This window comes from Fringilla coelebs (genome assembly GCF_963513975.1).
Source record: "Fringilla coelebs genome assembly, chromosome: 22".
Lineage (NCBI taxonomy): Eukaryota > Metazoa > Chordata > Aves > Passeriformes > Fringillidae > Fringilla > Fringilla coelebs.
Genome location: NC_140048.1, coordinates 4,934,602 through 4,950,229, shown reverse-complemented (window position 1 = coordinate 4,950,229; position 15,628 = coordinate 4,934,602). Strand labels below are relative to the sequence as shown.

General features: G+C 49.4%; 1 protein-coding gene across 1 annotated transcript in view; it reads right to left on the bottom strand.

The window, feature by feature from the left end:
- CCDC30 (coiled-coil domain containing 30) overlaps nt 1-14,202 on the bottom strand; it is a 39,558-nt gene extending 25,356 nt beyond the window's left edge. Inside the window, exons 1-5 of the mRNA XM_084220296.1 lie at nt 14,162-14,202; nt 13,799-13,966; nt 11,794-11,914; nt 3,826-4,001; nt 1,756-1,909 (exon numbers count right to left, since the gene is read on the bottom strand). Coding sequence (XP_084076422.1) covers nt 1,756-1,909; nt 3,826-4,001; nt 11,794-11,914; nt 13,799-13,966; nt 14,162-14,185 — 643 coding nt within the window. The 5' untranslated portion in view covers nt 14,186-14,202. The remainder of the gene's footprint in view (nt 1-1,755; nt 1,910-3,825; nt 4,002-11,793; nt 11,915-13,798; nt 13,967-14,161) is intronic.
- Between the last annotated feature and the right edge of the window lie 1,426 nt (nt 14,203-15,628).

Sequence of the window (15,628 nt, the reverse complement as noted above, 5' to 3'; positions counted from 1 at the left end):
GTCACGAGATTCAGAGCAGTGTGTGCAGAGTTGAGTGCTTGGCAGATTCAGTTTAGATGTAATGTAACATAGTGTAATATACTATAGAATAATAGAGTGTAATAAAGTAATTAATTAGCCTTCTGATACCAATGGAGTCCTCCTCATCATTCCTCCCTGCCACGGGGGTCGTCCTGTTTCAGTAAGAATACATCCTGCATCCACTGGGAGCAGATCTGCATGGAACACATCCCACATCCACGTGGGAACAGCACATCCATCCCACATCCATGCCCTCTCCCTCCCACAGCAAAGGCTGATGTCCCTGGAGATCCAGGTTCAACAGCAGTCCCTCCATCATTATTCCAAGGATTCAGTTTCACTCTGGATCACAGAGGTAAACCTCATTTAAATCACTCACCTCACCTAATATGGGTTTCACTTTCTCTTTAGAAAATCTCAACATTTTCACCATAAAATCCATCATTGCCACGAGCAGGAACACAATCCCAGCCAATGTATCCCTGTTGTCTTGCACATTAAAATTTAATGGAATGGCTACAACAATTTTTCTATGGATCAATGGATCAATGAATAAATTAATCCCAACACCAATTAATGCATATTCCAAATAGTTTCAGGGCAGAAATAGGAAGAGGTGTTTGCATTAGGAACACGTGTTGAGGACACACTGGTATCCCCCTGCCTTGGGGAGACAATTTTCCTTAGAGAAAAGGCAAGAAATATTATTCCCTTTTCAGCTTAACACTGGGCACAGGAAATTTAAGTTTAAATTTGACTTCAATTCAGGCCAAAAAAAAAAATCTACTTTTTTGGTTCCACCTTGGAAAAAGCAACAAAAACAAGGATTTTCAGTTGTGTCATTTAAAATAAAAAGCAAAGAACATCTCCACAGAATGACAGAATGGGTTGTGTCGGAAGAGGACCTTGAAGATTATCTCATTCCAACCCCCATATTCCACCAGAATGGAAATTTTACTCAAAAACCTGTTGACCACTACACAATTTATTATAAAATCATAATAAAATGATGATTAAAAGATTGATGAAAGGACAATAAAATTCCAGCTCTTTTCCTCTTGCAAAAATCCTGACCACCCCCTATTTTCCCATTCCTCCTCCTGTTTTTCCCCCTCAGGATCAGCCTTTAGGGCTGATTCCACAAGGACAACAGGGTTTGGATGTGGCAGCCAAGCTCTGCTTTGGAAAAATCCCACAACATTCCTTATGCACTTTGTTAAATCCCATTTAAAGCCTTTCCTCACCAAAATCCCACTAACTGGGCTCAAACTGGTCAGGAATTCTTCCCTCCAGCACACACACAAGTTACCACTGAACCAAAAAATGCTGTTTAAGGGGGGTTTACTAAAGATGAGAGACCCCAGTCCAGGTTTTTAGTAGCAAATCAATTAATTCCCAGAGGAGTATGCTCAGAGCTCAGGAGGAGAAGCCATGCAGAGACACAGAACCAGGGAAGCCACTGGGACCTTGTCACCCCCATTCTGCACACACAGAGACAAACCCAGAGACAAAACAAGCATTAAACCCTTACTCACATTTTGTGGAGCCTTGTGTTCATCCAGCACCTCATCAAGCACAGATTTCCCTGCAGTGCAGCACACAATCCCTGGGAGCCCCAGGCTGGAGCCTGCCCTGCTCCAGAGTCAGCACTGGAGCTGCCACATCACTGATCCCATCCCTGGGGAATGGGATCGATCCCCAGCCAGCAGGAGTGGCCACCAGAGCAGCACTTACCTGCTCCACTCTGCTCTTTGCTTTGTGCATCCAGCCCTTCTGCCACCCTCTGGATCTCTTCCTGGGACACCACCAGCCTCTGTGGGGCCTCCTCCAGATCTCCCACATCTCCTGCAGGCAGTGCTTGCTCCCCCTCCAGCTCTCCCCTGCAGAACTGAAGCACAAGGGTTAATGTGCCAAAGGAAATGAGGAACCCTGTGCTGAAGTGACCAAGACAGAGATGGTTCTCACCCCCTCCACACTGGTCCCATTGGAAAATGTGTATTTCCTCATCTCCAGTGCCAGTTCTGGGACAAACCAAAGGCAGGAGATGCCCACCAGACAGCCCTGCCCTGACATGTGAGGTGTTCCCTTCATGAAGGGATTATTCCCCACCCAGGCTGGGCACAGTGTGAGGATGGGGCTGTGACACTGCTTGGGCTCTGGGCTTTTTACTCTAAACCCAGTAAAAACCCTCCCAGTCTGCTTAAGGACAGACCTGAAATGAGGGAGAGCATTTCTATATGGACTTCAGAAGGCATTTCCATATGGATTTCAGAAGGCATTTCCATATGGACTTCAGAAGGCATTTCCATATGGACTTCAGAAGGCATTTCCATATGGATTTCTCAGAGCTGAGCACACAGACAGGCAGGTTTGTATCCTGCCTTTCTGCTTTCCCGGGGATGCAATAAAACAATCAATTCTGCTTGAGCAGTCTGGTTAAAAGCTGAATTCATCCCTGTACCAGACAGGAACGTGTCCAGCCCTTGATTCCAAGAGTGGAACAGGCCAGCTGGGAACAAGCAAGGCCACACATTCCAGTAAACAGAGTAAGAGGAGCAATTAACACCTTAACCTGTAACACTAATGGATCTGCAAAACAAGTGGGATGCTCCCGGGAACAATGGAGTGTTTAATCAACAGTTTCTGCTCCAAAGGCACAGACAGGAATGACATCACTGGGGAGAGTAATCAGTCCTGTCAGGGAGACAGTTTTCCGGGAAAACTCCAATGTGTCCCTCACCTGATTAAACAGAAAGGAACAAGAGAAGGGGCCCTGACCTCTATTTGAGGTCTTGCTCCCTCCTCACAGCTTGGGACCTCAGCTCCTGGAATCCCAGAGCATTCCTGGACTCCAGTTCCACAGAGACACGGCCATAAGTCATGAGTAGGTGGAAGGTGATGGCCTTGCAACCATAGAATCAGAATATCCTGAGCTGGAAGGGACCCACAGGGGCCATCCAGTCCAGCCCCTGGCCCTGCACAGACACCCCAACAATCCCAGCCTGTCCAAACCCTCTGGAGCTCTGGCAGCTCCGGGGCTGGGACCATTCCCTGGGGAGCCTGGGCAGTGCCAGCACCCTCTGGGGAAGAGCCTTTCCTGATCTCCAACCCAAACCCCCCCTGGCCCAGCTCCAGCTGCTCCCTCAGATCCTCACAAAGAGCAGAGATCAGAGCTGCAGCCCCCAGTGAGATCTGTCCTCAGCCTACTCTGCTCCAGCTGAACCCAAAGTCATTCTTACCCAGTGAAGATCCTTACACCAAACACATCACAAACTCCCCAACACAGGATGAGAAATAACCCATTTCACTGACCCTGTGCAGATGTGGGAGTAAATCAAGTGCAAAGGGTGAGAATTAAGAAAGGCACTGACTTAGAATCCTGGAATCCCAGACTGGTTTTGGGCTGGAAGTGATCTTAAAGCTCATCCCATTCTACACCCTACCATGGGCAGGGACACCTTCCTCTATCCCAAGCTGCTTCAAGCCCAGCCTGACCTCAAACACTTCCAGAGAAGGGGCAGCCACAGCTTCTCTGGGCAACCTGTGCCCTCACAGCCAGGAATTCCTTCTCAATATCCAATCTAGACATATTCTGCCAGTTTGAAAGCATTCCCCCTCATCCTGGCATCCCAGACTCTCACAAATACTCTCACCCCATCCTTCTTGTAATTCTTCCAAGTATTTCAGACCCAAGACCCCACAGCGACCTCAGAGAAAGGATAAACCGTTTTCATTCCAGAAATATCCCAAAAATATTCCTTTCCCACAGCTGGCAGGCAGCCAGAGCCAGGGAGCAGGAGGTACCTGGAGCCCATCAGTGCTGCTGTGGGATCCCAGCTGCTGGGCTGCCACTTCCAGCCTCGCCAGCAGCGCCGCCCGCTCCACCAGCAGATACGCCACCTGCTCACTGGCAGCAGTGCAGGAGATCTGGGACAAACCTTCCTGCTCCAGCATCTCCTCCACCTCCTTCAGCTGGCTTTCTGCAAGGCAAGGCAAGACAAGGCTTGTGTAAGTCTCTGTCCAAAGTTTCCCTCATCTGCCTCACGATTGTCATGAAAGGGACAGAGATTGGGGAGCACTGAAGAAAAGGACCCTGTCTGAAATTCTGCTCCTGTTGAAATTAGTCACTTGCCAAGGACCCCAAGGCCTGAGCACATTGCTGAGCTCTTGTTCACAGGTGTGTTTGCTGTATGCTACACTGAGCCCAGTGAAAGGAAAAGAGGGGCACACTGCCCTTTTTGCAACAATGGCCCTGGGATTTCCCCACCTCTGGGCTTGGCTGGACTTCTCCTGAGGTAGTTTGGGTGGTCCCCACAGAAGATCCAAAATAAAAAAAAACCCTGCCCTCGGAAAAATTACAAGATTAATTACAAGAAAAAATATCCCTATTCAGTAAGTTCTCCTAGAAAGGATTTTTAAAGTTGGAAAACACCTCTGAGATCAAGTCCAAAGTTAAAACACTTTCTGAGCTGTCCAACAGAAATTAACACAAACAGTAACATTCTCAAATCCATTCAAATCACTCTTTTCCTGCTCAGGGATCTAGAGTTGGAGAGCAGAGGCTCAGCAGAGCAAATATTCCTCAGACACAGGACATGGAGAGCCCTGGCCAAGCCTGTCCCTCACTCTCATGTGTGGATGCCACGGGACAGAGAGAGAAACCACGAGTGTTTCTCACAGCAGCTTGTGAGAATTTTCAGGCAGCTGTAAGGATGTGATAACTTGTTAAGTATAAACAATCTGCAGGTGGTGTTTTCCTACTTTGTCTGTCTGTTCTTCTCAAGTGTGTGAGGAAGGTGTTTTTGTTAATGAGCCAATCAAACAGAATGTATCATACCACTCTATAAAAATTGTGTGGTTCTCTTCAATAAAACCTTCTTTACTCCTTCTGCCCTTCTGCAGTCCTGCCTCTCACCTGTTCCTGTGTCATAAAAACTGTGTGGTTCTCTTGAATAAAACCTTCTTTGCTCTTTCTACAATCCTGCCCCTCACCTGTTCCTGTGTCACTATAAAAACTGTGTGGTTTTCTTGAATGAAACCTTCTTTACCCTTTTTACAATCCTGCCCCTCGCCTGTTCCTGTGTCACTATAAAAACTGTGTGGTTCTCTTGAATAAAACTTTCTTTGCTCCTTCTACTATCCTGCCTCCCATCTGTCCCTGTGTCACTATAAAAACTGTGTGGTTCTCTTGAATAAAACCTTCTTTACTCTTTCTGCAATGCTGCCCCTCACCTGCTCCTGTGTCATTATAAAAACTGTGTGGTTCTCTTGAATAAAACCTTCTTTACTCCTTCTGCAATCCTGCCTCTTGCCTGTTCCTGTATCACTACAAAAACTGTGTGGTTCTCTCAAATAAAGCCTTCTTTGCTCTTTCTGCAGTCCTGCCTGTTCCTGTGCCATTCCCAGCACCAGTGGCACTCATGCAGTGATTTAGCACTGGCCCAGCACAAGCACATCCCGAGGCTCCGATCGATCCCATGTTTCCACTCCGTGCTCGCAGCCAGCTCCATCCAGCCCTGGATGGAAAACACCCTGAGGTTCCCCCGGCTCTTCCCCAGGGAGACAGAGCACAGCCTGCTCAATGCAGGGTCAAACAGGGCTCCCCTGCTGCAGCAGAGCAAACCAGGCAGTTTGCAGGATCCCAAGTGCTCCCTGTGCCTCGGGAAGTGCCCGTGGATCTAAACTGAACCCCTGTAGGAGCAATGGGGGCAGGATGGTGGGCATGGATGGAGAGCAGAGATCTCTGGAGCCAGGGCTTGGAACCTGCAGCTTATTGCAAAGGGCCTGGGTGCAGGGCCCTGCTTGGAGCTGCCAGCCACAGCTCAGAGCAGGCCCAAAAAAGAGAGAGAGAGAGGTAAAGAGAGTGGGAAAGAGAGAGAAGGCAAGAGCCTGGTAAAAAGGATGAGAGAGAGAGAAGAATAAAAGCAAGAGGGTAAGAGAGTGAAGTTCCCATTCCAATACCATAAATCTTCTTCTGTGCTGAATATTCTAATTTTCACTAACCAATCTGGTACAATACAAAATCCTACAGCATTTACATACAGCCTATAAGAATCATTACATTACCATCCTGTGTTACATTTTAAACCCCAAAAACTCCTCTCTGGGCCCCTTCTGCCAAGCTAGTGGGGTCTGCTCTGACCCTTGGAGCTGCCTGCAAGCAGAGGGTGTTGTTCCATCCAAAGGGGATTGCCTTCAGCCAGCCACACCATTGTTTTCCAGTTGTTCAGTAACTGAGGCATCTCAAATCTTGCTTTCATTTCCATCTCACTTATAGTTTCCATATTCTCAAAATCTTTTGCCAGGCAATCATATTTCTAAGGCTTTCCTGTGTCATCTTCCCCAACAAACCCCAAGCTGCTTGGAAGCTTTCTCCCATGGTTTTGTTAAAATGAACAGAAGCTGCTCTGGTTTATGCCCAGGATGGGACCCCCTGTGCCCTGAACCACCTTCACCTGCCAGTGCCTGTTACAGTAATTTTTGGGAACTAGATCTAATAAGCTTTTGGAACTAGATCTAATAAGATTTTGGAGGCCTCTAACACACCCAAGATAGCCTAGCTACCTTTGGAGGCATAAAAATCAACAAGATGGCTTCTGCTGCAGTGCTGGAAACAAAAAGCTTTAATAAAAGGCAAAATAACAAACCGAGGAAAACTGAGCTAAGTGCGAGACATACTTGCTCTCAGTAAAACACCTTAGAAAAGCAGTTAGTTTTTTTGTTCACTTCTTTTTCTAGTTAATTGCTTAAACAAAACTTTTTAACTTCTGTCCAATTAGCTATGCTTAAGTTTAAAGTGAAGTCCCCTAAGCCTATGAAGTAGTATTTTTCACCTAATTGAAAAAGAAAAAAACTTCTAAGCTTCTTTCCTTTTTAAGGAGACAAAAACTAGTTTTGTCACTCAGTCAACAAAAGACACACTCCTGTAAGTGCCCCCCTTGTCCCCAGCCTGCAATGCAGGATGAAGTGGCATCATTTTAGATCCCAGAAATATTGCAGAGGCTGGAGAGGAAAAAGGATTTGTGAGGATGAGGGGGGTCTGCCCACACAGCACAGGTTGCCTATGAGTAAACCCCACTGACCCCTTACAAACCCTTTCCCTCCCCCATCCAGTGTTTGGGAAAAGCCAACCCCTGCCCCAGGCACTGTCACACAACAGCTCCCCTGGCACCTCCCACCTCTGTCCATGCTTGTTTGGAAGCAAATTTTATATTAATATTTGTATTTTCCTACCCCAGGAACACTCAGAAACAGCAGCCACCTCACCCCACCACAGCCCTACATCCTCCAGCCCTGCTGGCTGTGTTTAACCAGCCCAGCTGTTACAACAAACAAGCTCAGACCGTGACTGTGCCTTCTTTTTATTCCACTTTTTAAATAAATCCAGGCAGCTCCCCCAGCACTGAGTTTCACTGCCACTCCAGTTGTTTTTCAGGAAGGCTTTTGGGAGCACCATCGATCTGCCCTCCAACAACACCGGGTGCGTTCAGCGAGAGCATCAGAAACAGATCAGGAACTGCCTGGAGGGAAGGAAAAATGTCACTCTGGGCAGAGGTATCAGATGAGGTGACAGCTCAGCCCAGCTCAGCTCGATGGCCCAGCATCAACCAGCCTTGGCTGCTCCCTGTGAGCCCAGGATGGGCAGGAGGCAAATGTGCAAGCAGAGATTTACTTTTTATCTTCAGAAACTGCTCAGGTCAGTCAGCAGCACCAACTGTCCTCAGGGGCTAAAGGAGGGCTGGAGAGAAGGGCCTGGAGTGCCAGGACAAAGGGGAATGGCTTCCCACTGCCATAGAGTAGGGTTAAATGGGATGTGGGAAGAATTAATTGGCTTAGAGGGTAGTGATGCCCTGGCACAAGGTGCCCAGAGCAGCTGTGGCTGCCCCTGGATCTCTGGAAGTGTCAAGTCCAGGTTGGATGGGGCTTGGAGCAGCCTGGGACAGTGGGAGGTGTCCCTGTCCGTGGTAGGGTGTGGAATGGGATGAGCTGAAGATCCCTTCCAACCCAACCCATTCCATAATTCCATGATTTTATGAAGCAGCTTTTAGCTCAAGTTGCTCTAAGTGATCCCAGACCATGCAGAGTTTCTGATTTGCTTGCCTGCTCTTGGAAGAGGGAGTGTGCTCATACCTGAGAGCCCACACAGGGGCCTCTGGGCTCCCTTCCCCAGCTCTCAGCTCAGGTGTATCAGCACAGATCCTGCCCTTCCCCCTGCATCATTCACAGCTCAGGCTCCTCCTTTGTATCACCACCTCGAACCAGCCCCTGGCCCCAGCTGCCCCTTCCCATCCTCCTTTCAGTGCTTCCAAAAGCTACCAACCACCATCCTGTCCTCTTGCCTTGCCCACATTTTTAACAAGCCCTGCAGACCACGGGCTGTCTTTCCACAAGCCCCTTCTCCAGCCCAAGCCACTGGATCACCCCATGCCTGCTGAGACACATGGGTGTCCTGCAAAAATAACAGGGGGAGCAAGAGCTGGGGCACAAACCCTGTGGGGAGCAGCTGAGGGAGCTGGGAAGGGGCTCAGCCTGGGGAAAAGGAGGCTCAGGGGGACCTTGTGGCTCTGCACAACTCCTGACAGGAGGGGACAGCCCCAGGGTGGGCTCTGCTCCCAGGGAACAGGGATGGGACAAGAAGAAATGGCCTCAATATGTGCCAGGGGAGATTCAGGCTGGACATTCACTGGAAGGCTGGTCAGGCACTGGCACAGCTGCCCAGAGAAGCAGCAGAGTTATCATTCCTGGCATTGTTCAAGAAATGTGTGTGTTGGGAAGGATGAAAGTTTGACAAGAAAGTCTCACAGATGTGTATCCATAGCAGAAAGATTTCTGAATGTAGAATCTGAAGAAGGAATAGAGACAGAAGCAAGTTTTGATACAGAAGAAAAGAATTCCTGAGGCAGTCTTAGTGGATAACTAAGGAAGCAAAAGATATGTTAATTATAAGAAGTTTTTATTAATTAGAACAAAAGATAAACTTACCTCAAACAAGATGTTTTTACCAAGCAGAAGGACAGCACAGGCAAACAAGTCAGCAAATGTGGCAAGTAGAAAAAAGGTCTCAGAATTTTCTACTGCAAGAAAACTGAAAAACAACTTCTAGCTTAAACTGCAATGTACTGACTTTGAGTGACTGGAGAACAGTACCATGAATATGGTAATGATAGTAGTTATGATGGGCTCTAGGTAAAAGTTAAGGCATAGATTGGTTCTACTGTATTGAGATGCTCAGCAAAAAAAAAATATATAATGCATTGTAACCAAAACCAAAGGGTCTCCAGGCCTGCCTGCAGCTGGAGCTGACAGCTGTGGGCACAGCTCTGTCACCCACCCCCCTGGGCTGCTACAACATCTTAGATAAAATAAACTGCATTTTAAAAAACCACCTAGAATTCCACATCTCTCATTTAAGCTCTCACACGTGTGGATGTGGCCCTAGGGCTGGACCTGGCACTGGATTTGATGACCCTAAAGGGCTTTTCCAACCTAAACATTCCTATGGTTCCAAGAACTCTGATGAAAAGCAGAGGCCTGGGGGACAGACACAGGGATGCAGCACAGAACTCTGCAGCAGGGACACATGAGAGGGCTGGAGCAGCCCAACAGAGACCTCTGGGATTGTGCAGCATCTCCAGCACAAGAACATCCAGCCACTCCACGCTAGAGATGGCCAGTTTTTTTTTTTTTTTATGAAGAGGCTGACCTAGAACCATGGAACCACAGAGTATCCTGAGCTGAAAGAGACCCACAAGGGCCATCCAGTCCAGCCCCTGGCCCTGCACAGACACCCCAACAATCCCAGCCTGCCAAAACCCTCTGGAGCTCTGGCAGCCTCGGGGCTGGGACCATTCCCTGGGGAGCCTGGGCAGTGCCCAGCACCCTCTGGGGAAGAGCCTTTTCCTGACACCCAACCTAACCCTCCCCTGGCATGCTTCCCTCATGTCCTTTCCCTGGTCCCAGAGAGCAGAAATAAAATCCTCCTCCAGAGGAGCTGCAGCCTGGGATGAGCTCTGCCCTCAGCTCAGCCTCCTCTGCTCCAGCTGAACAAACCTGGATAAAAGCACCAGTCACTCAATCAAGTGCTCTACAAGGACCCCAAACCATCTCAGTGCGGGCACCTCTCCCTGCAGGTGACAGCCCTGAGGGAGCAGAGCTTCCAGATTCCTAAATTATCCACACACATCTCAGGATAGCAGCCAATGCCAGCAGTGAGTCAACAACAAATCCTGAACCTCTGAGTGATATCCCAAAAAAATCCCTCCAGAAACATTCTACAGCACCAAAGCCACTCAGCCCCCTCAGGGACAGCAAGCAGCAATCCCTCCTGGATACACCCAGATCCATGGACAAGGATCTCAGCTCCCATTCCAGGGGTACTCCCTGCTCAAGAGCCTCAGGAACCCCTAAAGTGTTGCTTTGATTTTTTTTTAGATTTGCTAAGCCTTCTGATGTTAACATTTTTGTAGCGAACTTTCTCACACACTTTCTGTAAATAACTCATTGTTTTGCATTATTTTATGGAAGAAGATAAATTTGATAAACTGTTAGTCTAGTGTCATTGGAGAGTGGCACTGTCACTCTCCAATCCACTGTCACTTTTGGAAATCTATAAATGTTGGAGTCAGAAAATAAACTTCCCTTTTGCTTCACCTTGAGAGCAGCGGTGTGTGCTTGTGTTCTTTCGTGTCCTGCAGTGACACCAAGGAACGGAGGAAGCCCAGAGGAGCAGAGCCAGCAGGAGGAATTGCCAGGTTCCAGCTCTGGGGACATTCTGTCTCTCTCCTGACACCTCGTGGAAAGGGAGAGAAGCAGGAACGGAGTTTTCTGCCACAGTCAGGCTCCCAAGGGCTCATTATTCATTTCAACCTTTGTAAGCAGCCTTTTCACCACAAAGCACGGCCTTAAGTGCCCACAGACATCACATTTTTAGGTAAATCCATCTTTGGAAAGTCACACCACCACATGTGCTCCCTGAAAACCCAACTGATGCTCAAACTTTCCCCCATATTCCTGTAGTTGCTGTTCCAAAGCCTGAATCACAAAGAAACTCTTTAAGTTCTGCCATCACCTCAAATTTTATCTTAGGACCAGGACAATACAGCTCACAAGAGTTAATGGTGGCATGAGCTATGAGCACCACTGAAAGTGCAACAGAAGACTGAAGAAAATCAAGAATTAAACCCAGCAACAGTGACCCTAGAGTTTGAAAATAAATTATTTGAAGTTAAATAAGTGAAATAAATTGTTTGAACAAAATTACTGAAGCTCTGAGGGGCCCTGAGCAACTTGGTCTAATGGAAGGTATCCCTGCCCATGGCTGGGGGTGAAATTGGATGAGCTTCAAGGTCTCTTCCAACCAAAACCATCCTGGAATTCCATGACAATGAACACCCAAGTTTTGAATCATCAGAACAAACAACTCCTGTCCCCCCCCATTGGGGTTTGTGTAAACCAAAGCCAAGAGCAAATTCACTGACTTGGGGGTAGCAACAGATAATTTAGAGCTGGAAACCAAAGAGCACCATCAATTCTGGTCTTCAAACAGCCTCTGGACAACAGAGCTACATGGAGAACCTGCCAAACTCCCTGGATAAAGGCAGTAAAAGCAGACAAGAACCTCTAAATCAATTACAAATCTGTCTCAACAGCTCATTAACACTTTAAGAAACTTCTCAAGCAACCACTGAGAACTCCCTGAGAACTCCCCAAAAACCTCTGCTGAGCTCTCCAAGAAGCTTTCCAGAGGCAGTGCATTCCCAGGGAAGGGATTACCCTGCTGCAGCTGGAGCTGGGCCAGCTCCAACCTGAGCTGCTCGTTCTCCTTCTCACACTCAGAGGCAATGGCATCCCTCTCTTCTGTCAGGGCACGGACGTGGCCCACGTAGCTTTCCACCTGGAACAAAGAAAACCCTGCTGTTCCCCTGGCTGCTGCTGCTTCCAGTGAGCCAGCAGCACAGAATGTTCTCCACTGTGGAATTCACATCCTCTGGAAAAATCTCTTCACCCAGGATTTTTCTCCTGGGGTGAAAAATGTGTATTTTATGATTGGGTTTTCACAAATACTAAAATGAATGTTATATGTGTTATGTTAGAAAGTTATGCTGTGTTAATTTTCTTAAGTAGTGTGTTAAATATAGTTTAGGTTATAAAAAAATGTTAAAATAGGAACTATGCTATGTAGGATACTTTTTTTCCTAAAGAAAGGACTCGCAGTGAGACAGCAGCCACAGAACACCTCAAGCTTTCAGAGAAAGAGAATTTATTGCTCCATTATCAGGAGAAATGAACTTCTTCCTGCCTTGCTCAGCCCTGCAGACGCTGTCAGGATTCAGAGGAAGAAGCTGACACTGCCCAGACAGAATCCTGTGTGTGAATGGAATTGATGCATCATGGATGAGGTGTATGAATGTGCAACAGGCTGTTGTTTTAAGGGTTAATCCTCTGTTAATGTGGGTCCTTTTTTGGGCTTATTTTGCCCAGAAAGAGGTACCCAGACTGTCCCTAACTCTTTGTTTCTATTGTCTTGTATTGTCCTAATCCAAATTGTCCAAATTTTTATTACTCTAATTATATTATTATTTTTATAACCATTATATTACTATTAAACAATTAAAATTTTAAAAACAAGTGATTGGACTTTTTTACACCAGGGAAGCTGAGAAGCCTCAGAGAAAAGGAAAACAATTCTGATCTCATTTCCTTCTCCTGTGTTGTGCTCATGTGGAATGTGTTTGGGGATTGTTCACCCACAGGTGATTGTTCCATTGCATTCTGTGTGAGTTGTTTTCACTCTTTGGCCAATCAGTGCCAAGCTCTGTTGGACTCTGGAAAGAGTCACAAGTTTTCATTATTATCTTTTTTAGCATTGTGCAAGTATCCTTTCTGTATCCATTAGTTAGTTAGTTTAGTATCCTTTAATATAATACAGTATCATAAAGTAATAAATCAGCCTTCTGAGAACATGGAGTCAGATTCATCATTCCTCTCTGCCACTGGGGTCCCTGCAAATACAACACCCCACCCCATCGTGTTTACAAGATAACCTCAAATATTTGCAGGACAATATGTCTTATGCCTTTGGAACACCTGGGAATGGTAAAACCTTGACTGGGAGGTCGGGAGGTCATGCAGCTATGGGGGTGCTGGGATGTGGGGAGCTCTGAGGGAGCTGCTGGGCTCACCAGGTGCTTTTTGATGCCCAATATGAGAAATGGGAATATAAATACTGAATTCCCAAGGGCAGCAGCGTGGTAATGACACACCTGAACCTGCTGCTGCACAGAGGGGGATCAGGGGATACAGGCCTGGGTGGGTTAACCCCGGGGGTATTCCAGAAGCACTGAGGTTGGAAAAGGCTCCCAAGTGTCCAACCTGTCACAAAACTCTGCCCTGTCACCAGACCAGAGCACTGAGTGCCACATCCAGTCGGTCTTTGGACACCTCCAGGGATGGGGACAGCCTGGTCAGCCCCTACCAATGCCCGACAACTTTTTCAGTGAAGAAATTCCTGCTCATGTCCACCCTGAGCCTGCCCTGGCCCAGCCTGGGGCCGTTCCCTCTGCTCCTGTCCCTGTTCCCTGGAGCACAGCCCGGCCCCCCCGGCTGTCCCCTCCTGTCAGGAGCTGTGCAGAGCCACAAGGGCCCCCTGAGCCTCCTTTTCTCCAGGCTGAGCCCCTGCCCAGCTCCCTCAGCCCCTCCTGGCGCTCCAGCCCTTTCCTGCCCAGCTCCGCTCCCTCCCCAGCACGGGCCGCGGCCGGCCCCGCTCTCCGGCCCTTACGTCTCTCATGTCCTGGGCCCGCCGCCGCTCCAGCTCGCCCAGCCGGGTCTCCGCTCGCCGCAGAAGCCGCCAGGCCAGACCCAGCTGCTCCTCGGCCGGGGCGGCGGGGTCGGCGCCCTCGGCGCGCAGCCAGCGCCGGATGGTGTCCGCCGGCACCGGGGGCTCCGCCTGCGGGGCGGCCAGGGGAGCCGTGAGACACGGGGGGCCGCGGGTACCCCGATCCCCGCGGGCCACCCTGGGGGTACCACCGGCCCGACCCCCCGAAACCCCGCCGGGCCGGCACCGCCACCACCCCGATCCCCCCCGGGCGGTGCCGGGGGTGCAGCCGGCCCCGCCGCCCCCGGGCCGCTCCCGGACACCCACCGGGGCCGCGGCGGCCGCGTCCATGCGGCGGGACGGGCCCGCGGCGCCATGGCAACAGGCCACGCCCCCAGCAATGTCCTGAATGGAGCTAAGAGGCCACGCCCACTGCGCGTCATGTGTGTGGGGCCACGCCCCAGGCACGCCCCCTCCCCGCTCAGTGGCGCCCCCTGGCGGCCGGGAGCGGGCACAGCCCCCGGGTCGCTCCAGGGCCGCCGAAACTCCTCCTGGATTTCCTCTGAACACCCCGGGAATGGGCTGGAGCTGAGGGGGGAAGAGGAGAAGTACATGGAACCCAGCCTAGAGAAGGGAAGGGGAAGGGGGAAGGACCAGGAGAAAGAAGAGAAATCTTTAGGGAGACCTCAGAGACAATGCCAGTTCCTACAAGGGACTCCAAGAGAGCTGGAGATGGACTTGGCCACCCCATCCCTGGAAGTGTTCCTGGACAGGTTGGACACGGCTGGAACAACCTCGGCCAGTGGAAGGTGGAATGAGATGAGCTTTAAAGCCCCTTGAAACCCAAAGATGACTCCATGAGATGGAGGAACTGAAGAGCTAAGTAGGTCCACCCTGCAGAAGGAACTCACTGGCTGAAGACACCTCACAAGGGGATGGTGGCGAAAGGAGAAGACCAGGACATCGCAGAGTGCAGGGAGGACCTTCCCCTGAGCCCTCTGAGATCCTCAGAAAGCAATGGACAGATCCTGGACTTGCAGGAGCCACTTCCAACTTAGGTACCACAACCAGCATTCCCAGAGTGCTGGTGCCCAAACACTGCCAGGGTGGGAGCACTGCGGGGCTTGGTTTAAGCTCCCACAGGAACAGGAGCATCCCTGATGTGGGATGGGGATGGCTGTGCTCAGTTTGAGCCTGGGGCACCTCCCCAAGCAGCAATTCACACAGAGGGGCAGACACAATGCTGGGAGAACACAGTATGTTCTCGAGTCCAACGAAACCCCAAGGTTCCCACTGGCTCAGTGTGCTCCTCAAAAAGCTCACATTATCCATCACCTTCCCAACCACCTCTGAGGAATTCCAGGACACTGAAGAGTGTTGGTGGCATTTCTCCCAACCCTTGTCCCAACACTCCTGCAAGGGCATGTTCAACTTACACAAGTTTTTACAGTCTCACCCCTGCTGGGCCAGCCATGCTGTCTACAGAGGCTCCAAACCAACACAAGAGAAATCCCAGACTCGATATTCCCAATTCCCTACTGGGACATGAAGACAGGCAATTCTTGGGGCTTATTCACCTTCTTTTTCAGTCCTGACCACAGGTAAGTTGTGTGCTCCTTCTCCTGACTCAGTTTCCAGCTGGATCTCTCCCCTCCTGACCAACCTGGACTTCTCCCATCACTGATGGCATCCACTGATCCCATCCTTGTGCTCTTTCCTTGCTCTTCTGGCTTTATTCTCCTTGTTTCCTCAGCACCTCTCACTTTCAGAGGATTAGTGTTATTACAAAATCAC